Source organism: Salvelinus sp. IW2-2015, linkage group LG20, assembly GCF_002910315.2.
Source record: "Salvelinus sp. IW2-2015 linkage group LG20, ASM291031v2, whole genome shotgun sequence".
NCBI lineage: Eukaryota > Metazoa > Chordata > Actinopteri > Salmoniformes > Salmonidae > Salvelinus > Salvelinus sp. IW2-2015.
In genome coordinates, this window is record NC_036860.1 from 75,576,314 (window position 1) to 75,598,849 (window position 22,536).

Here is a 22,536-nt window from a genome sequence, read left to right on the forward strand (position 1 = left end):
TTTAGTAGGAAAGCACGCTGTTTAGTAGGAAAGCACGCTGTTTAGTAGGAAAGCACGCTGTTTAGTAGGAAAGCACGCTGTTTAGTAGGAAAGCATGCTGTTTAGTAGATTACAGATTAAATAAATAATGTACTTCAAAGGGTGGTGAAAATGCAAGGTGTTGAGCTTTATGCTTGTTTCCAATATTGAGGGTCTTGTTCTGGTGACATGATCATCGATGCTTGGCTGTTGTTTGACAAATAGACATTCTCACTCTTTTGTCCATAATAATCTCATAATTTAGGGTAATCTGTGAGCTATTGGTTTGAGCGCATTTGCCAATACCAGAGTGGGTACACTCACTATATAACGCAAAAACCTTTAGTGAGAACCATCAGTAGAGTTGAAAATGTGATGGAAACTCATTTAACTTGTATTTTTTATTCGGTACCGCAAAATATATTTTTATGTGCATTACGTCATCACGCACACACAGCCTTTTATCCGCAACAAGTAAATTTGATGGAAACACCTCTTTGATGGGAAAATGTGCATACTCTTGTTTTTATGCATATTTTTGAATATTCACATGACAATCTGTTGCCAATTTGATGGAAACCTAGCTATTGATACATTTTCAACCGTTTTCCAATTTAAAAATGTGCCATAAGTGAAGGCTTTGATTTGTGGATAAACAGATGAAAAATGAGTCTTAGAAAACATCTACCAGAAAAAGTATTAAAAGGTATTCGAAATACATCAGAACACCGAATGTTGAAGTAAAGACCCCTGCCAACTAATATCAGCACTTTGTTTCATTTTGGAGAAATTGTTTACCTGCTGTAAGTCTAGGAATTATTGCTTTGTAGTTTCATTACCAAAAACTAAGATATTTTCTAATTTCTCTCCCTCATGAGCAGGGAAGATAATGAAAGTTCATACAGTGCATTTAGAAAGTATTCCGACCGCTTGACTTTTCCCACATTTTGTTACCGGACAGCCTTATTCTAAAATTGATAACATTTAAAAAATCCTCATCAATCTACACACAATACCCCCATAATTGTATGCCGTCATTGTAAATAAGAATTTGTTCTTAACTGACTTATAAAGGTTCAATAAATAATGACAAAGCAAAAACCTTTTTTTTTGCAAGTTATAAAAAAATGCATAAACGGATTTACTTAAGTATTCAGACCCTTTGTTATGAGACTCGAAATTGAGCTCAGGTGCATCTTGTTTCCATTGATCATCCTTGAGACGTTTCTACAACTTGATTGGAGTCCACCTGTGGTAAATTAAATTGATTGGACATGATTTTTAAAGGCACACACCTGTCTATCTAAGGTCCCACAGTTAACAGTACATGTCAGAGCAAAAACCAAGCCACGGGGTCGAAGGAATTGTCCGTAGAGTACCGAGACAGGATTGTGTCGCGGCACAGATCTGGGTTAGGGTACCAAAAAATGTCTGCAGCATTGAAGGTCCCCAAGAACATTGGCCTCCATCATTCTTATATGGAAGAAGTTTGGAACCACCAAGACTCTTCCTAGAGCTGGCTGCCCGGCAAAACTGAGCAATCGGGGGAGAAGGGCCATGGTCAGGGAGGTGACCAAGAACCCGATGGTCACTCTGACAGAGCTCTAGAGTTGCTCTGTGGAGATGGGAGAACCTTCCAGAAGGACAACCATCTCTGCAGCACTCCACCAATCAGGCCTTTATGGTAGAGTGGCCAGACAGAAGTCACTCCTCAGTAAAAGGCACATGACAGCCCTCTTGGAGTTTGCCAAAAGGTACCTAAAGGACTCTGACCATGAGAAACAAGATTCTCTGATGAAACCAAAATTGGGCTCTTTGGCTGAACGCCAAGAGTCAATTCTGGAGGAAATTGGGCACCATCCCTACGGTGAAGCATGGTGGTGGCAGCATCATGCAGTGGGGATGTTTTTCAGCAGCATGGACTGGGAGACTAGTCAGGATCGAGGGAAAGATTGGGCGGGCCACTCCTTGAGTGGCCCGCCCAGACTTGAACCCGATCGAACATCTCTGGAGAGACCTGAAAATAGCTGTGCAGCGACGCTCCCCATCCAGCCTGACTGAGCTTAAGAGGATCTGCAGAGAAGAATAGGAGAAACTCCCCAAATACAGGTGTGCCAAGCTTGTAGCGTCATACCCAAGAAGACTTGAGGCTGTAATCACTGCCAAAGGTGCTTCAACAAAGTACTGAGTAAAGGGTCTGAATACTTATGGAAATGTGATATTTCAGTTTTATATTTTTTATATACATTCGCAAAAAAATTCTAAACCTGTTTTTGCTATGTCATTCTGGGGTATTGTGGGTAGATTGAGGAAAATGCATTTTAAAATAAGGTTGTAATGTAACAATGTCGGAGAAGTCACGGGATTTGAATACTTTCTGAATGCACTGTAAGGAACAAGTAATGGTAGACCTGTCAATTAGTTATAGTGATTTTTACTGATATCAATTTTGTTTTGAATTATTAAGTGGTTAAATCTCGTTATTACAAAAGAAATTGAACTGAATTTGGTATAATGGACAATCAGAAGTCACAAATGGCTGTTGCGGTGACCGTTTTACCGCCACACCTGCAGTCATGACCGCAATAAAAATCAATGCAAATGCAGTCAAAAATAACACACTTATGATCAAAACAGTAGGCCTATTATACTTTTATAACTCGCATCACTGTGATGATCAAGTTCAACTGCAGGTTGAAACCGTGTAGAACATGGTCATTGTGGATGTTGATTCAAATCCTAACACAACGAAATGGACAGCTCTCTAAGGTGATGATAAATTCAAAACACCCATATGCATATTAGAGCTTATGCATACGCATAGGCTGAATTATGATTGTGTCATTATACAATACATAGCCTACCGCATATCACGCATGGCAGGGAAAAAAACATAAAACAAAACAGATGTCCCAAAGACATTGCTCTAGCCAATACTCCAAAATGAAACACATTTGAGTGTGGACTGTGTTATTATACATACTGGTTACCTTATGCTGTTCTCCAACATTTCTATCCATGAGTCTGGGAGAGAATGACTAGCCCTAGGCAATGCAGTTGGTTCATTGATTGTGCAGGGCTATTTTGAATAGCCTAGTAATGGAGATTTAAAAAAAAAAATATATTATCATAATTAATTGGGTGAAACACAACCTTTTTAGCTATACAGAATCTCACCCCCATGCGTTTCCATCTCCTACGCTCTCTCCTTTTATTCCTTTCTCGAGCGCGCAGAGGGACTGTCAACAGTTTAATCAAATATGTTTTGTTTGCGAAAACATGTTACTATCGATGTTCCCGAACAGATTTCACTTGGTTTCCCAAATGTAAGCACTGGGTAGCTGCAGGAACAGGGTTGGGGAGCCCATGGCATACAGAGTACTGGGTCGCTGCAGGAACAGGGTTGGGGAGCCCATGGCATACAGTGTACTGGGTAGCTGCAGGAACAGGGTTGGGAAGAGCCATGGCATACAGTTACTGGGTAGCTGCAGGAACAGGGTTGGAGAGCCCATGGCATACATGTACTGGGTAGCTGCAGGAACAGGGTTAGGGAGCCCATGGCATACAGTGTACTGGTAGCTGCAGGAACAGGGTTGGAGAGCCCATGGCATACGAGTACTGGGTAGCTGCAGGAACAAGTTGGAGAGCCCATGGCATACAGAGTACTGGGTAGCTGCAGGAACAGGTTGGGAGCCCATGGCATACAGTGTACTGGGTAGCTGCAGGAACAGTGGTTGGGGAGCCCATGGCATACAGAGTACTGGGTAGCTGCAGGAACAGGGTTGGAGAGCCCATGGCATACAGAGTACTGGGTAGCTGGAGAACAGTGTTGGGGAGCCCATGGCATACAGTGTACTGGGTAGCTGCAGGAACAGGGTTGGAGAGCCCATGGCATACAGTGTACTGGGTAGCTGCAGGAACAGGGTTGGGGAGCCCATGGCATACAGAGTACTGGGTAGCTGCAGGAACAGGGTTAGGGAGCCCATGGCATACAGAGTACTGGGTAGCTGGAGGAACAGGGTTGGGGAGCCCATGGCATACAGTGTACTGGGTAGCTGCAGGAACAGGGTTGGAGAGCCCATGGCATACAGTGTACTGGGTAGCTGCAGGAACAGGGTTGGAGAGCCCATGGCATACAGTGACTGGGTAGCTGCAGGAAAAGGGTTAGGGAGCCCATGGCATACAGTGTACTGGGTAGCTGCAGGAACAGGGTTGGAGACCCATGGCATACAGAGTACTGGGTAGTTGCAGGAACAGGCTTCCCATTTTGATATTGTGCCGTTCTAAATTAAACGAATTATACATATTAGTAAAGACGAGCTTCAATTTCGAATAGTCTGATGGGTGAAATTATGATCACTTGAGGAACAGCTGTGCAGACTGAGGCCAGGAACAGAGCACAAGCTTTTATTGCTACTTTCTCAATCCTCAATAGCCCGAAGTCACATCATGCTGCCCATATGTTTTGATTTCTAAGACATTCTAAGGTTTGTATCATTCACAACTAACATTGCCAAATAACTCTAAATCTAGTTGTAATAGCCAGATAACATGCAGTAGGCCAACTCGTATTCTGTTCTTCTGAAATAAATGTTTCTTCATATCATGTTTCTTTAGACCTGACTAAAATAAATTATGGATTTATTGTGATAGAGTATGTTAAATTTATTTATTAGATGTAGATTTTGCAAAGGTGCGTATCAACGGCTTGTATGCAGCTTGGAGGCCTGGAGATACTAATCGTGCGTGACAATAACCTGCTGACAAAATGTCATGACCGCCACAGCTCTGATCACAAACCAGTTGGGTCACCTGCTACTGTCTTCCCTTCCACTGGCATTCTATGTTCAGCTCATAACTGTTTTACTTTGTCTTTCTGTTGTCTGTTGTCAAACCAAGCGTGTTAAAAATGTCTGTCTGGACAAGCCCTCTCGTGCGCTCTCTCTCTCTCGTTAATGTCACCTCTCCCAGCTCTTACTTACACCTACCCATGAGCCCCCTCTCTTTCCATTAACTGTAACTAGCATCCTCACCCACTGAGCACCGACTGACATGGGATGTCGAAATTTGGTCAGTCCACCCTAGCCTTGATTTTAATGTCCGCAAATAGGTTCAGATTTGGTCCGGCCCATCATAGACGTATGTTTCACAAGTTTGGATAGTACAGTGAGTAGAACACAGCGTGCAGTCAAATACAATACATTTATTTACATTTTTTAAATTTAACTAGGCAAGTCAGTTAAGAACAAATTCTTATTTACAATGACGGCCAACACTGGCCAAACCCGGACGACGCTGGGCCAGGGACCCATGATGTAATTTCGTTATCGTAATTCAGTTACCAGGTGTAAATCCACTTCACTTACTGTAGTTAAATAAACTCAAGGTGCCGTGTCATAGCTGACACCGCATTCTTTCTGCAGACATCTTTGAATCTTAATTCGGAGAAGATATTTAAGAGTTTTGAAAGAGTGGGGGGAAAAAACTGAATAATTCCATTACCGTGTAATTAGCAACAACAAGCTGCCATGTGGGGAATCACAGGTGGCTCGTTTCTGCTCGTTATATATTATTGATACCATGTTTTGACTGATGTCATATCTATGCTAATATGGCTAGAATTCACTAGCTAGCCAACAACTGTAACAATGCATTTGAGAGACATTTTGAGACAAAAGAGTTTACATGTTGTCAACAGTCTAAGCCAGGGGTAGGCAACCCTGTTCCTGGAGTGCCGCAGGTACTGCAAAGCTGTCTTGTGCAAAGCTGTCTTGTGATTAACTTGGAGCCATCAACCACACAAGAGCAAAGAAACAAGTCCTCAAGCTATACTGTCCATCTCAACATTGTATGTCTGCCCAGAGTGGAAGAGGTATACTTTGTCCATCTGATAAACCTCTGTCTGTATGCCCTTACCCCTATAGGAGAAGCAGTCGGCCTGTGAGCGGTATAAAGAGGTGCACGGGGAGCTGAGTGGTATGAAGAGCAGGAGCGAGCGGGAGATCAAGAGCCTTAGGGAGCACCTGAGATTGGCCATGGTTGCCCTGCAGGAGGGGCAGAAACTAGGCAACAGCCTGGAACACTGAGACACCGCCTCAAGGGCTCTGCTCAGAGATACAGAGGTATAGACGTAGCTCATTATTAAGAGCTACATAGTCATGCTCACACAGCTTTTAAATAGTTGATTACATCGATCTTCTATGATGAAACTGTAATTGCCTAATATATATATATTTTTTCTAGTTGTGTGGGCACAATGGTGACTGAAATAGGAGAGGAGCAGAAGTCTTCGCACCAGAAGATGCCGGCTCGGGGACCACAATAGTGCCTTAGCTTTCAATCATTCAGCCGATGAGCGGCATAGACTAGTATCAGCTGATTGGTCATATTACACTGGGTTGCGCAAATTTTAATCTGCACTTTTTAAACTTTTTTCTATTGTTGATATGCGAGAGTGAGTGAATGAATGAAAATATTGGTCTGAGAAACTGGATTATTTGTGGAAAGACTGTTGCTGTGATGTATTTGTGACCTGAAACAGCACTGGATTACCTTTCTCTGCATACCTACCTACATGTAGACCTACTATTTACATGTTGACAGTAGCCAACATATAAACAGTTGGTCTACATGTTGGCTACTGTCAAAAGCTGAATAAAGAAGCAGGATATAATTCTCACAAACTATTTTCATTTGAGCATGGATTTGTACAGACTGAGTCATTCCATGCCATTTCAGCAAGCCATGAAACCCACCATCTCAGATTGTTCCGAAATAGTTTCTGTAATTGGCAACGGGTAAGATTGACATTCCTGAGACAATGTTTTTTTTAAACTTAATTTGATCTCTGAGAAAGGTAAGTGATTGCACCCAAATTGGCTTTTATTTTATAGGATTCAGATAATATTCAATAAATATAGTTCCCAACATTTGATTTGGACCAAATTTCTTCCTACTAATGAGTAAGACATGAGGAATCTCATAACATTGTCAAAAGCCACCCGCGGACCCACCACACCACATGCCAATCCAACCCCAACAACCAGTAGACAGTATCAGTCCTCTGTTTTAACAAGTAGTATGAAGCTGCTGCTTGGAGTACTGCTTCTCCATACTATGTAATGTATTCCCTATGAATCTGGTGATGTTTTTTTTTCTTATCCCCCTGTTCAGAGAAATTAGTAATTGAAGTTACTTGCATTAATTACCATAAAGTAGTGTGAAAGTACTAGGTTTTGACCACTAGATGCCGTGGTCCTGCTATACTGCCGCACTCATCAATTTTGCTTGTGTTTATTAAATAGATCACAACATTTCCTTTGCAACTTTGTAAACAAAACCAATCGATTTGGCTCATTATGAAAATACATTGTGTGGTCATCCTCGATTTCAAGCCAGTCCTCTATGAAAGCAATTGAGTTTGTCATTTTATGCTTAATATTTGTCCAGGAAACTGCCCCCTTGTGTGCGGTTTATTCCCTTCAAAAAAGGTCTGGATTAGTTCCTGTTAGACCATTCCCGGTGAACAAGAAAACCATTTAAGCTATAGCAGTTCTAATGGTTTCAATATTATGGTCTTCAATGGTATAAGTCTCAAACATACACTGTATAGTGTTTTGTAATGGTATTGGGTTGGATTTAATGCTAAATTTCACTAATCACAATGCTGTTTCCTAAAAATTTTATTGAAAAACATGACTGCAATGTATTTTATTAGGGTTGTCACATTTTAGTCCCTAGCCCATTTCTCCATCAAAGTTTTGGACTTGTAGAAAAAGTATTCATATGAGAATTGCACCATAGGGATAGCCATCTCAGAAAGCTGCCACTTGTTGGAATATTCAAGGAACTTGTTGAACATAACTGAAACTGTATACTGGTTGTGGGGGTTGCTTTTGACATTTTTTGGGGGTCTTACTCATTGGTAGGAAGAAGTTTAGTCCAATTTGGGTGCAATCAATTAGCTTAATTTATGAGATCAAATTATATTTAAACAAAATAATGTTTCAGGAATGCTAATCGTATCTCTTACAAACTACAGAAACAATTTTAGGACAATTTGAGACCGTGGGTTTCAAGCCTTTTTCTTGTGCTTTTTGAGGTGGAACGACCTTAATGCTGTATATCAACAATGGTTGCTCGGTGATTGTCATTGTACGCATTTTACTTCGCAAACCTATTTGTCGCTTTATTCAGTATAATATCATCTTACAATGTGGGTCTCCATTGTGAAGTTAAACTTTATAACTATTTACCATTGGGCTTGATACAGAGAAAGTGGTTTGGTACTGTAAATTCCTGGGAAGCCAAATTGGAAATCAGTCATTCCTCTAGTGTGTAGAGTCATCTGAATGTGTGCTTTTTGTTTTATATAGTGACTGGAGAATTGCTTGTAGAAGTTCGATGAAATGTCGTCTCGCAAGGATTCTTGATTTTTGATGAGGCTAAGAAGATGCATGTTGCGATCCTTTCCCAACCTCCGAATATTGTGTAGGCATGATTGTGCCACAAAAATGTCTAGTGTTGCGTCAATGAGCCAATGTTTTTTTTTTTTTGTATCATGTATTTTGTGAGATAAGGTAGACAACTGTCTTTTGACAGTGTTTTTAATATTTAATGTAGGGCATGCGATATCTTTGTAAAGTACCCTCGTTTTACAAGCAATAAAATGCATGTTTATACAGCCGTGTGAATCATCCATATTCAGCTGGTTTACACTAGTCTCAGAACTCTGTACTAGGCCTAACTCGTAATGGTTTATAGGCTAGTCTAATGGCATGAGTGAGGTCGGGCGCTGATGTTGGGTGATTAGTTCTGGCGCGCAGTCGGTTTTCCAATTCATCCCAAAGGTGTTCGATGGGGTTTAGATAGCGAGCCCACATGAAGCAGATAAATGTCCCCTTATACGCTAGGTGGCAGCACTAATACATGTTTCAAATCAGAATTATAAACGATGTTAACCAGAGAAGAAGATAAAAGAAACAAACATGGCGTCCAGTGCGGCGACCCGGACTGCTGCTGGTGCTGCTAAAGTTGTCAAACCGATTTTCAGCAGGGATCTGGATGAAGCCAAGCGCCGAGTTCGGGAATTGTATCGTGCCTGGTACAGAGAGGTTCCAAACACAGGTAAAACAAGCTCTCCCTTTGTATTAGATCCACACGAGCTGGATCCCAGCGTCAAGGTCGTGCTAATACAGCTAGCTAACGTTAACTAGCTGTAAGGCACTCTCTAACTACATATTTATTTAGCTCATTGGCTACATATCTTTGTCTTTTTAAGTGAGCTAACCTAGCTTTCAATCTAGGGCCAGACTTAACTAACGCGATGCAACCACACCGAACAAAAATATAAATTGCAACATGTAAGTGTTGGTCCCATGTTTCATGAACTGAAATAAGATCCCAGAAATGTTCCACAAATTTGCTTACATCCCTGTTCGTGAGCATTTCTCCTTTGCCAAGATAATCCATCCACCTGACAGGTCAAGAAGGTGATTAAACAGCATGATCATTACACAGGTTCACCTTGTGCTGGGGACAGCACAAAAACTAAAAGGTTTTGTCACGCAACACAATGCCACAGATGTCTCATTTTGAGGAGTGTGCAATTGGCATGCTGACTACAGAGCTGTTGTCAGAGAGTTTAATGTTTATTTCTCTACCATAAGTCGCCTCAAATATTATTTTAGAGAATTTGGCTGTATGTCCAACTGGCCTCACAACCGCAGTCCACGTGTAACCACACCAGTCCAGGACCTCCACATCCGGCTTCTTCAACTGCAGGATCTGAGACCAGCCACCCGGACAGCTGAGGAAACTGGGTTTGCACAACCGAAGTTTGTTCCGAAATTCTACCAGAAACTATCTCAGGGAAGCTCATCTGTGTGCTTGTTGTCCTCACCAGGGTCTTGAGTTGTAACCGACTTCAGTGGGCAAATGCTCACCTTTGATGGCCACTGGCACACTGGAGAAGTGTGCTCTTCACGGATAAATCCCAGTTTCCACTGTACCGGGCAGATGGCAGACAGTGTGCGTGTATGGCGTCGTGTGGGAGAGCAGTTTGCTGATGTCACCAATGTGAACAGAGTGCCTCTTGGTGGGGTTATGGTGTGGGCAGGCATAAGCTACGGACACTGAACACAAATGCATTTTATCAATGGCAATTTGAATGGACCGTGATGAGATCCTGTGGCCCACTGTTGTGCCGTTCATCCACTGCCATCACCTCATGTTTCCGCATGATAATGCACTGCCCCATGTCGCAAGGATCTGTACACAATTCCTGAAAATGTCCCAGTTCTTCCATGGTCTACATACTCACCAGACATATCACCCATTGAGCCTGTTTGGGATGCTCTGGTGTACAACAGCGTGTTCCAGTTTTCACCAATATCCAGCAACTTCGCAAAGCCATTGAAGAGGAGTGGGACAACATTCCCAAAGCCACAATCAACAGCCTGATCAACTCTGTGAAGATGTCATGCTGCATGAGGCAAATGGTAGTCACTCCAGATACTCACTGGTTTCTGATCCACGTCCCTACTTTATTTAAATTTTGTATTTATTTTTAAGGTATCTGTGACCAACAGATGCATGTCTGTATTCCCAGTCATGTGAAATCCGTAGATTAGGGCCTAATTAATTTCAATTGACTGATTTCCTTATGAAAAATCTTTGAAATTGTGGCATGTTGCGGTTTATACTTTTGTTCAGCGTACTAGCTCAAGCTACATTGATAGTCGATGAGCTAGCTAGCTATTTTATCCTCATTAACCACTTTTACATTTTTTTTGTGAATTGACAGTAAAATACACTTCCTACATTTGCAGATAGGTTACATGATTAGCAATTTGATAAGTAGGAAGTGTGATAAGTAAATGCCCTAATATGCGTATTTCTTTGAGCTTGTTGTGGGAATTTTATAGGATGACATCTTGTCTTATGTTTTGTCCCACAGTGACTACCTTCCAGCTGGACATCACAGCTCGCCAGGGAACAGACAAAGTGAGGGAGATGTTTGACAGGAACAAGCACGTCAATGACCCCCGTGTGATTGACATGCTTGTCATTAAGGTTAGTCTACTCTGCTCCCCAATCAGTCAATTTGCGCTCATGCAGTTAGGCTAGTTTCTTAGTGGCACAGTGGGTACTGCTAGACCGAGATAACTGGGCTGTCATGCTCTACATCATTTTACATTTGACGCATCCAAATCGTTCAAAGAAAACAACTTTGACGGGAATATTTACAAAGCTCAATGGTCACGTATAAAGTGTAGTGAGTGATGTTTTCTTTGCATACTTTTGGTTACAATAGGGTAAGATGGAGCTGCAGGAGACCATCAATGTCTGGAAGCAGAAGACCCACATTATGCGCTATTTCCATGAGACGGAGGTACCACGCCCTGCAGACTTTCTGTCCAGATTTTATGTTGGACATGACAATTGAGCTGTACTTTCCACCCTGTTTTGTTCAGTGTAACAGAGGCTTCCCCTTATTGAACTGTAAATATACACATGATACCCAATCTTGTCAAGTCCTCATTGTACAAATGTTTTCATTTTGTGAAAACAGTCATGGGACTGTTACTTCCATGGGACTGTTACTTCCCACTTGAAGTTGGAAGGCTCTCCTTGTGCATTGCAAAGCTATTCCTCTGCGTTGCCACAGTAGAGATGCTTTAATGTGATATAGAAGTGTTTGTGCAAACTAGCCCTTATGATCACCAAGTTCAGAAGATGGATGCTGAGACCATGGCTCATACCAAGGAATATCAGTATGGTTGTCATGGACCCTGTGTTTACCCTGGACCCACTCCAATGCAATAAGCCAGTTATTAGTTGATAAGCCTCTGAATAGTTTGTGAATTGTCGTGAATGACATGCCACTGACGGACATTACATATAGGTCGACTTTATTAGATCAGTTCATCAAAAACAAATGCAACAGGTTGGAATAAAAAGCACCAAAGATTCTTGATAACCTATATCAGAAACCAAATAAATAGGGATACCTATGCAGGCCTGTCACCTCCCCAAATAATTCAATATCCCTAGAATGATTGAAAACAGAACAAGTATTTCCGGCAATGTAGAAGATATCACTGGCTAAATCAAAAGCAACTTCAACTGATCCAAGGGTTTCCTCTTGCACATCAATTTATTTTATTTAGTAAGACTTATCTGTGCATGTAAACGTTATCACTAGGGAGGAATTAGTCCTATCACTTCGCTAAAACAGCTCTGTATTCAGGCAGGCACACATCACAATGGATGGGGAGAGAAGAACCAGAAAGGCTTTGAGTTTAAGATCCTCAAGTCTTTTCAGCTGTCACACGTCTTCCCATTGTCTGAGTGGCGACACATTACGCTCTGTTGAGGGAGAACACAGTAGAACACAGTAATAGGCCTCATCTTCCCTGAGGTCAAATGTCATCTTTATTGCTTATGTTAAGAGATACATTTTCTAAAGTTGATTTTATTGATCATTATACATACATACCCAGGTCATATGTTGGAGCATACAGACCATTCAGTCATCATCGTCATCATCCTCAGGGACGAAGATGTCATGCTCTTCCAGCAGCGCAGCAAAGTTCTTGCTGATCAAAGTTCCGACATACAGGAAGGGGATCACAACCACAGCGATCCGGAAAAGGCCAAATGAGGTCTGGATAATTGTCAACAATTCCATCACAAAAACATATCTGTTAGCCTGCAAAGTTGTGATTTTATACACAATGACAACCAGTCTAAAATAAAAATGTCATAAATAATTTGCAACATGATGCATGCTTTACACATTTAAACATGCATGTATTTATAACACTTCCAGTGAAATGGAGAGGTGTAGGCTCACAGCGATCCTACCTGAGATAAAAAAATCCTATTAAATTAAGTTATAAGATATAATTACAAATCATGCTTGGCCATACACAAATACCTTTCAGGCACCTTCACTAAATCCCCCCCTTTCATTTCATAAATAACCTGCCCATATTTTCACAAGAGAGCACTCACCTTCTTGGGTTTTGGCAAAATACCACCTGATGCTGAGTACACAACTGTTCGGTACTGAGATAGTGCCTCTCCGAAACCATTAGCATAAAACCCAGAAAATGTTGGTACACGACTGTTTTTCAACACCGAGAGTCCTGCCTGACGAACCAAGACCGACGCCATCTTCCAAGCCTTTGATGCTCGTAGCAATGCGGAGAGATCATTTTGGATGCACCCAAGCACCGCCCCTGAGCCTGCGCCCTCCTTTTACTCGAATATTTCTCATGATTAATTAACAAACAGTGTTTTTATGATAATTTATTGCGAACGGAGCTGAATCAGTAGTACAGCTGTATTACAAAACACTAAATTTGTAGCAGCAAGAATTGCAGCAGTACATTTATTTATTAATGTGATCTGTAAATGTTTTCTAGTATTTCAGCAATATTCATATTTACAAGTACCAATAGCAATAAGATGCACAGTTACCACACATGGCACTCAGTAATAATGTATCATCACTACAATAGTTATTGATTTAAAGAAATGTAAACCTTTCAGTAAGTAGCATGTCAATAAATACTGTAGGGGAGTGGGGTAAATTGAGCCATAAGGTTAGATTAGCCACCCCTTGTTTCTAAGAAACCATACAACAACATTAATCATGTGACCAAGTAGCAGAGGCACACAAGGTCTTATCTGATGTCAGTCTGAGCTTGCAAAACATATCAAGAATCTCACAGACCAGTTTCATGGGCTTAGTACACAATTATTTATATATTTTTTTGCATTCGTGGGCTATGTAGCCTCATGCAGAGAACTTGCCTATGAATTGGCACATCGAAACGACATCCCTGTCCCTGACAACTGATGAAGAAATGGAAGGGTCAATAATATTGAATAGACTGATCTATCTGAATGTAGACATACATTTCAGATATACAATATACCACACCCCCATTCCATGAATTAAACTTTGACCTACCAGCACCAGCACCCACTTACCCCAGGGCAGCTCAACCTACCCTGTCCTTATGCATACCCAGGGTAAATTGTGCCAAGAAACCACTTTTTTTTAATGAGCTGTTTTCAAAACTTAAATGTTTACATGAATTCTGATTATTTTCAGGGATACACAACATCCTGAAATATATGTAGATATCAATGTTGGAACGAATACTGTATTTTTCTCGATGTAGTGATGCTGAATGTAAAACAATGGCTCAACGTACCACACTCTCCCCCACAGCCAAAATATGTACAGACCCCCTTTACATAACTGGGTAATTCTGCTTGAACAGAAACCTCAATTACCTAATTCAAAAAGTGCATATGAGAGGGGAATGAATGTATTTAGAGGAATGAACTGGGTAATTGCCTCTCATTCTGTAGATTAAAAATATACTAAATGAGTGAGGTGCCAATGGACACCTTACACCTACACCCCTACCTTTCAAATCATTGTGCTTGATCTCCAGAAGTTTCTTCTATGTACTTACTTACATATTTTGATTTCCATTCACCCCAAACAAGGTAGATAGTCATTGATATATTAAATTCAATATTCAATAAAAAGGACTGGTCATAAATAAATAAGTCAACTCATAATATATACACATATAATACAAATACAGCAAAATAAATATTTTTCAGCAAGTGAGATGAGTAATAACAGAAATTAAAATCGTACTTTGGACAAAAGTGGAAATGTAAACAGCTTGAGATAAATCTCCTTCACTTGGTCTGTATCATGGTGTTTCCACAGGTTTGGTCCTGCCAGTGGGTTCCCTCTGATCATGTAAAACCAGCAACTCCTCTCTACACAGGAAAACAAAATGATGTGTTTCGTCATCCGAAACTACACAGACACCACAAACATCATGTCATATAAAGCATATTCTGGACATACTTAGYTATGTTCCCTCCCCTTTTTACCTAATGGTTTTTGAAGGTGAGACGCCTGAAGAACTTGTTTATCTCAAATACTCCAGGTCTGACTGGTACCYCTGCGGTGCTGCTCTCTCCCAGCCTCACAATCTKTCCAGCAGTGATTGCTGCCCTGAGGCTCATGCTCTTCACCACCCGAGACCCAGGCCCCAGGCCAGAGGTAGGCCGGGAGGACACAGTAATGTAGGAGGCATCCTTCTGCGGTTCCTGGTAACTCACTAAGACAGAGAAAAGGGGAGAAACAGTTGATCAGCAGTGCTACTAACAACAGCCATAATCATATGCACAATTATAAAATAATAAATACAGCACAGCACGCATCACCTGCAGCAGTAAGAATGGTGTCTGTGGTGCTGGCGAGCTCCAGAAGGATTGTGGGATATGCAGGATGTAACATGTAGAGCTTTCGGATGACTGGCATGGCTTGAACCGTCCCTGGTGCCACCTGTTAACAGAGCAAGACTTAAAATAGATTTCAACTACTGATCTGCATAGTACGATAGGCACAAATAAGTAATCCTTTACCTATCGTGTTGGGGTTAATTCCACAAATTACAGGAGAGACAACAAAAGGGACTTTCTATCTTCCGACTGCCAACCTGAACATTGACTATTGTTAACATTCTGGGAGCAGGGTTTTGGTTAATTCCACTAATTCAATTCTCTCTTCCTGTAAATTCAATTTAATTCAATAAAAAATTAATTTTTGTCAATTATCCAAAGCATCTGCGAAATGACTACGGTCAGTCTTTGAATTCAGAGATAATTCAATTCCTCTCAATTCCAATGCTAGGTAAATTCCAAGAATTGAATTCCCAATTGAATATTATCCCAACAATTCCACAAATTAAATTTAGAAATTAAATTCCCTCAGGATTTCAGGCTCATCACATCCATGTTCACACAGCCTAGTTATACTGGAAATACAGAAATACAAGTTTAAATGATTTTAAACAAATCCTCCAGTACATTTTTCAATAATAACTGCATTAATTCCATTAACTGGAAAATGTACAAATATTAAATTCCAAAACATTTTTCCAATTCCAATTCAAACAGTTCAAACAGTCTAATTCCAATTCCATAACTTGATGATTGTTGAAATTCAAATTGAATTCAACATAAATTCTCCACTTCATGAGTGAATTCAAATATTTAATTGGAATTTCAAATTAAATTGGAATTGACCCCAACCCTTGTACCTATACCACTGAAGGATGAAGCAACATAACACGTTCTCATAGAACATCTATTCCTGCTCCCAATAAGGATTCAACAAGGGACTCACAGTTGTCTTGGTGAGGTTCTTTGGTGGTCTGACAGGGTCACCGGCCCAGAAAAGGAAAGCTGATTGAGCAGATGTCATGATTGAGGTACCTTCCAGGTCAAGGCGTGGACAAATAAACTCTGTCTCCCACAGACTACGCCCATTGGCTCCATCAACCACCTGAACCTGAGATCACAGAGAGATGGATGGTCATCTTTGTAAATATGTATAACTGTCTGAGAAGTATAATAGCTATAGGTGTAAGTGTTTGTAGAAGGAGATGATACTTTTCTCATTCTAGGGGCCCCAGACTTCTGTATGAGGAGATCTGGGATTCCATCCTCGTTGAATTGGCCTGGTGCTGGACGACTGAGACAATGATAAATGATTCAGGTTATTTTAGCTCTATAACTTTATAGRGCAGTGGTTTTCAAACCTCTCCTTCGGGGATCCCCAGTCGCTCCATATATTTGAACTATTCTAGMGCTAGCACACCCGATTCAACTTGTCAGCTAATTACCAAGCCCTTGATTAGGTCAAGTAGTTGAGCTAGTTCAGGGCTACAACTAAATTGTGAAACTTCTGTGGGTCCCCGAGGAGAGGTTTGAAAACCACTGTTATAGGGTATTACTTTATAGTTTTATATATTGATATTGATTTCTGTATTGTTGGGAAAAGAGCTTGCAAGAAATGCACTTCACTGCACTTGTGCACGTGACAATAAAACTTGAAGCTATCCCTTTTATGCTTAGTCATATACACCCTAATGATAAACTTCTCCATATATCATGGTGACCATATATCCTACCTGTGTATGGCTGAGGAGGTAAGAGTCCACTCGGTGTGTGCGTCCTTCTCTCTCAGCAMAGAGAGCTTGCTGGAGAGCTTGCCACACACCAGCACCCAGTCACTGCGGCTGGAGTTGAGGTTGGAGATGGAGTCCAGGCTGTTGTGGTTGTTACACAAGCCAGCCACAAGGGGGACCAAGAACTCCACTTGCTCAGTTCCACTGGACAGAGAAAGTCAAACAGTCGTTCAAACAGGCACTCTATTGTAAATGTGTAACGAGCACTTTCTTAGCCTTACCTGGAGATGTGTATGAGGGAGGAGTTGGTTTTCCTAAGCTTCTCCCAGCCGGGGTCCTTCAGTCTCAGACCAGGGGATATGGGTGTTTTTCCAGTAGCCCGAATGTAAATATCTCCCAGGGATACAGCCTCTACAGTGCCTGAGTTAGTATAGCAGATACATTATCAGACATTTATTCATTTCAGATGAGAAACAGATTTTTCAAAGTCACTGTGCTTGATATAAAATTAATCCCTTACCTAGTCCAAATAGAATGTAATATGCCCCCAGCTGTGTCTCATGAAACAGGGGACCAATCAGCTTTCCAGAGATATTAAAGGTCGTGAGGTTAAAGGTCACGGGATGTCCAAGCAGAGCTCCAGTCAGCCCAGACAGCAGGAGCAGTGAGAGGTCAGACACCTGAAAATAAGTTTGAGACAGTTTGATGGGAGCATTCTAGACTGACWGGAAAWTGASTGTTGTTAACACAGTGACTCTGAAGATTTGGGAGTATGGTCTATATTGTAATAATAATATGATTTATATAGTAACAATTGTCTTATTATAGCAATATATATGTATCGGTGCCAAGCCAGAGATTGTCATACCTGGTCAGCAGGTAAAGTGGCAATCAGCAAGTCAGGAACAGAGTCACCTTGGAGATCTGGCAGGGAAACTGCCTGGGACTGGATCTCCCCTGGGGCTACCGACCACAGCTTCTTCCCTGAGGAGGAAAATACAATACTGAACATAAAACTATTAACTACAACACATTATTAATACATCTACACAACTGCTACAATGTTCATGCTTGTAGCTGTGAAACTGAACCATTCAAAGCCATGATTTCTGTGGTTGTTGTCTGACCTGTGGTGCCGTTGACAGCAGTGAGGTGTGCAGACTCGATGAGCAGACACACGGGGCCGCTAGCTCTGTCTCTCTGGCCAGATAGGGGAATGGCGCTGTTGGGGAGGGCTCTGAGGGCAGCGCCCCCTGCTGGCAGTGGTGATGGGTGGGCTTCGTACTGCAGCCCACACTGGATGGACTCCACAGGTTCCCTGAGGACCCTCCTCCAGAGCACCTCACCACTGAATGCAGATAGGGCCACCACACTGTACTCTGGGAGAGACAGAGAGGGAGAAAGAGAAGGGGGTAAAGGTGGATGGGGTTTATTACGTGTGGCAAATTGTGTGTTCTCAGCAGTTTACTGGGGCTTGCAGGATTAGATATGGAGATTAGTATTACATAATCACTGGTAGATTTTTATGGTGTACAGTGAGGAGGTGGGCTTGAGAGAGAATAACGCCTAAAAATGAGGGTTGAAAATATCCTCTTCGTTACTACGACAATGTCCCTTGCTGTTTCCATAGATACCTTTGTTGTTCCCCACAGAATGGGAGAGATGGGTATTGTTGCTCTTTTGAGTGACTCCTATTAGCACATCCTCAACTGAGTCATTGTCAACATCCCACAGTGCAAGAGGAGGTGGGGTAACACCTAAAGAARAAKAAAACCACTGTTACAGACAGGAACGGTTTGTAACTAYTATTTACTAAACTAGACCTGCGGTTGCTTTGCTAACATGCTATTATAATAATCACGGTAATGTGTAATCATAGTAATCCAGACTGTGTAATATCCACCCCCTGACAAAGACAGTCAGMTAAATCTGAGTTTTGTGTTCTCAACTGCTTTCTCATACAGTTGACTTTATTGTGAYGTTGACTGTGTGCTYATCTTAATCTAAAGCACTAGTCTACTCAGAGTCTGACCAGTCGGACCTGACCTGTAGTTTTCTCTTTCTCTGCTGTGAGAGAGAGGTGTATTGGTATCAGCAACCAGCAACATGTGGGTAAACTGTAGTGTTTTCATGTGTATTGTTTATACATTAGACTCCTCACTCACCTCCCACATGATCACCCAGCTCTTTCTCCCACTGCGGCCGTTTGYCCAGTTCCCCATGCTGACAAGGCACCAAAAAGGCACACAGCAGCACCACCAGCATGGCACAGACCAGAGGCACCAGGAAAAACGCTGCCCGGATGGCTCCCCTCACCTTAGCCTTCCCGTCCGGGTCAGCACTGGCACTGACACCCAATCCAGGGCCACCAGAGGCCCCAAGCCCCCCTCCATCCTCTACTCCCTCATCCCTGTTTGTCTCCCTCTGGCTCCAGTACTGCATGCCCTTCTCCTCTCTCTCCTGCCTCTTTTTTCCCGGGAGCCGTTCTCTCCACTCATCGTCGTCCTCCTCTTCCTCCTCTGCCTCATCTTCATTCCCTACGAGCCTCCCTGTTCTGCTCCCTCTCAGCTCTGAGGTACCTGTACCCATGCAGTTGCCCCTCCCCAGGCCATTGCGGGGATAGTTGAGGACCAGGTCGTCCTCCTCGCTCTCGTCCTCACTGTCGGCCTGAGTGAGGGGGTCATACTCTCCAAGCTCCGAGCCCTTCTTCCCTGTGAGGGACATACACACAAAGACACACACGGTTAACCTTTTACTGCAGTGGGCTAAATCAGGGTCACACAGAGTGTTTCTTGGTAGTCTTAAACAAATCTATGTTGAAACCAAAGTATACACCTCACACACATGGTTATGGGCTTTAAAAAAAAATGAAGACACCTGCACATGTCAGATATAGAGTTAAAATGTATTACACTTTGAGTTTGCATCCCCATATTACACTTAATATACATCACAGAAGACTGAAATATAACAAAACCATATGACATAGAAACACTGGATAATGTTTATTAATTATGACATTCTGAAAAATATTAACAACATTCCACCCTTGAGGCCACTAGCGCTCGATTTGGTCATTTGACTGCAGGACAGAGGTCTACGGATCTGTTCGGGAAACAAGGCCCAGGTGAAAACTGATAGATCTGATAGAGCATGGTGGTGCATAATTGAACGACAAGCATCCCAAAAGGACAGGGAAGTTACTCAAATATTGTTTATTTTAACACCAAATGAATTATGTCCTACCCTGGTCCCAGAACTGTTTGTACTCTTGCCGACTCTATTGCTCATTGTTTGGCATGACAATGATTGCCAAGTTAAATGAATGACCCCCATTACATGGCTTTATTTGTAGTTATTTGCTGAACACGAGATTTAAGCAAGTAGCTAAATCAGTTATGACATTATTATGACAGTGAGCACTGAGCAATCAAGCGACTTCGATGTGGCACCTTACTGTACTGTACAGTAGCTAGCTAGTGCGCCACATAGGATTGTGAATGATGCAATGTGTTTCTATTAAAGCTTGAAAAGAAACGAAATATCAAACATTGAAAATAAGTATCGTATTTCACCTCTCAATTCTGGACTGTCATTAAACAAATAAAAACATTATTTTGTGTTATTGCAATCAACATTACTGTAACGTTAGCCACAGCTGGCTGGCTGTTATAGCTAGCTCACATGAGCTAACAGAATGACACCAAAACAACATTGAGACACGACTGGTACAAAGACTACACAACATCCTTTTCACCTAATCAACCCTTATATCTATTTCCCAAATAATTGCAACGCGTCTCTTACCAGGCAATTTGAGAGCACGGGACAAAGCTGCAGCCATTGCAAATTGTAACGGCGCTGTGCTGCAGAATTGACCCTCTCATCCGAAAGAGGCGCTAAAGAACTGCTATGTGTGTGTGTGTGTGTGTGTGCGTGGACGTTTCAGGACTGTAGCGAGTGCATTCTGGGACACAACGTTTTTTCTTACCAACATGAGGAAGAGGCTAAGTCAGTAGATGCTATTTAGCAGTTGGGTGTATTGGTGAATGCCAAGGGAAGCCAGAAAATACCCCCAAAATGTACCAATACATTTTTTTATGTATTTTTCGTCTCTGCGTTTTCATAATTTTCCTTCAATGCGCAAGAGGCTGAATGTATCTCACCAGAGAAAGTATCCAAGAGAGCAAAACAGTAGCTCTCTTTCTCTGTATGTGTAGACCATCTATCTCATGGTCTATAGTCTGGTCAATGACATTTCTGCCGCCCGTAGTATTGAATACAATGGAAGCCAGCGAGCGAGCATTTGGTCCCCCTTCATAAAAAAAATGATAAATAAAATAATAGCCAATCAGAGCTGAGATAAACTCCAAAAAAGTGTCAAGGGAAGCCAGTTTGGATTTGGCTTCACCCCTGTCACAGAGAAATATGTTATTGATCAATTGCAGCAACTTGAATTGTTGCATCTCATTGTGTTGTTGTACTCCGGTGTCTAGCTAGCTAAAATTGTCCATGGATGAAGATAGGGATTTGGACTTGTGGTTTTACTTAATTCTCCATATGATTATAATGGCGATTCTGATCCAATCATAAAATACATTGTGCCCCTGGACTGAGAGGATTGAAGTTCAATATGTAGGTTGTAACTAGATATAGAAGGCTAATGTTAACTAGCAAACATTGCCCATGAAAGGAAGTTGGGCTAGCAAGCAAGCATTTTAGCCATGTAGCTTAGGGCAACAAAAAATACAAGTGTCAACATGAAAGAGAGCAGGATGACATTGGCGTTTCTCTACAAGTAGGGTGCGTCAACATGTTTTTTCTACTTGCATGAACGCACATACACACACACAAATCAGAACCATTGACAGCCACATCCTATTTAACTTACATTGATTGGACTAAATAGTTTTTGGTATATTTTAGTTGTCCCTGTATTAGACTAAGCATAGGAGATTTGATGGTTTTGAAATGTCGAAGATGAAATGGTGCTGAAATAGTGGAGGCAGCTCCTGTTTTCATTGCGACTTGCAGTAACTGTCAATGTTTCTAAATCAATAGTTGTTTAGTAGTCCGAAAATGTCGGAAACGTGAACTTTCTTCACCATGCTGTAGGTCATGAAATTGTTTGTTACATGCAATATGCTTTGTGGACTTTACCGGACAGAGATTACTCTCCGGTTTTGTGATGGAACAAAGGAGTGGTTGAATTTATTCTGCCACTGTGTCTTCTTATTGTCTCTGCCTTAGGTATATATCCCGGCGCAAGGCATATGAACTAACAAGTTATAGAACAAACAACGTAATTATCACAACGCATACACTATATATACAAAAGTATGTGGACACCCCTTCAAATTAGTGGATTCGGCTATTTCAGCCACACCCGTTGCTGACAGGTGTATAAAATTGAGCACACCGCCATGCAATCTCCATAAACAAACATTGGCAGTGGTGGCCTTACTGAAGAGCTCAATGACTTTCAACGTGGCACCGTCATGGG

At 41.7% G+C, this 22,536-nt stretch overlaps 3 protein-coding genes and 1 long non-coding RNA gene across 4 annotated transcripts in view; 2 read left to right on the forward strand and 2 right to left on the reverse strand.

Annotated features, from left to right (window-relative positions):
• LOC111981050 (TRIO and F-actin-binding protein) overlaps positions 1–6,704 on the forward strand; it is an 18,130-nt gene extending 11,426 nt beyond the window's left edge. Inside the window, exons 12-13 of the mRNA XM_070433706.1 lie at positions 5,943–6,140; positions 6,262–6,704. Of these exons, the coding sequence (XP_070289807.1) occupies positions 5,943–6,104 (162 nt within the window). The 3' untranslated portion in view covers positions 6,105–6,140; positions 6,262–6,704. The remainder of the gene's footprint in view (positions 1–5,942; positions 6,141–6,261) is intronic.
• Positions 6,705–8,982: 2,278 nt separating this feature from the next.
• On the forward strand, positions 8,983–11,543 carry LOC112081349 (NADH dehydrogenase [ubiquinone] 1 alpha subcomplex subunit 6). The gene is made up of 3 exons (XM_024147769.2): positions 8,983–9,144; positions 10,976–11,091; positions 11,333–11,543. Exons 1-3 carry the CDS (start codon positions 9,006–9,008, stop codon positions 11,462–11,464), a joined length of 387 nt encoding a protein of 128 aa, XP_024003537.1. The 5' UTR covers positions 8,983–9,005; the 3' UTR covers positions 11,465–11,543.
• A 366-nt stretch (positions 11,544–11,909) lies between these two features.
• Positions 11,910–13,276, reverse strand: LOC139029510 (uncharacterized). Its single transcript, XR_011481838.1, has 3 exons — positions 13,036–13,276; positions 12,518–12,685; positions 11,910–12,387 (listed from the first exon to the last, which is right to left on the reverse strand). It is a non-coding gene; the product is annotated as an uncharacterized lncRNA (long non-coding RNA).
• Positions 13,277–14,616: 1,340 nt separating this feature from the next.
• On the reverse strand, positions 14,617–20,967 carry LOC111981049 (protein FAM234B). Its single transcript, XM_024147768.2, has 13 exons — positions 20,841–20,967; positions 19,199–19,744; positions 18,668–18,790; positions 18,161–18,412; positions 17,902–18,017; positions 17,554–17,713; positions 17,315–17,453; positions 17,037–17,237; positions 16,516–16,597; positions 16,250–16,414; positions 15,286–15,406; positions 14,950–15,179; positions 14,617–14,832 (listed from the first exon to the last, which is right to left on the reverse strand). Exons 1-12 carry the CDS (start codon positions 20,875–20,877, stop codon positions 14,950–14,952), a joined length of 2,172 nt encoding a protein of 723 aa, XP_024003536.1. The 5' UTR covers positions 20,878–20,967; the 3' UTR covers positions 14,617–14,832.
• Positions 20,968–22,536: the final 1,569 nt, after the last annotated feature.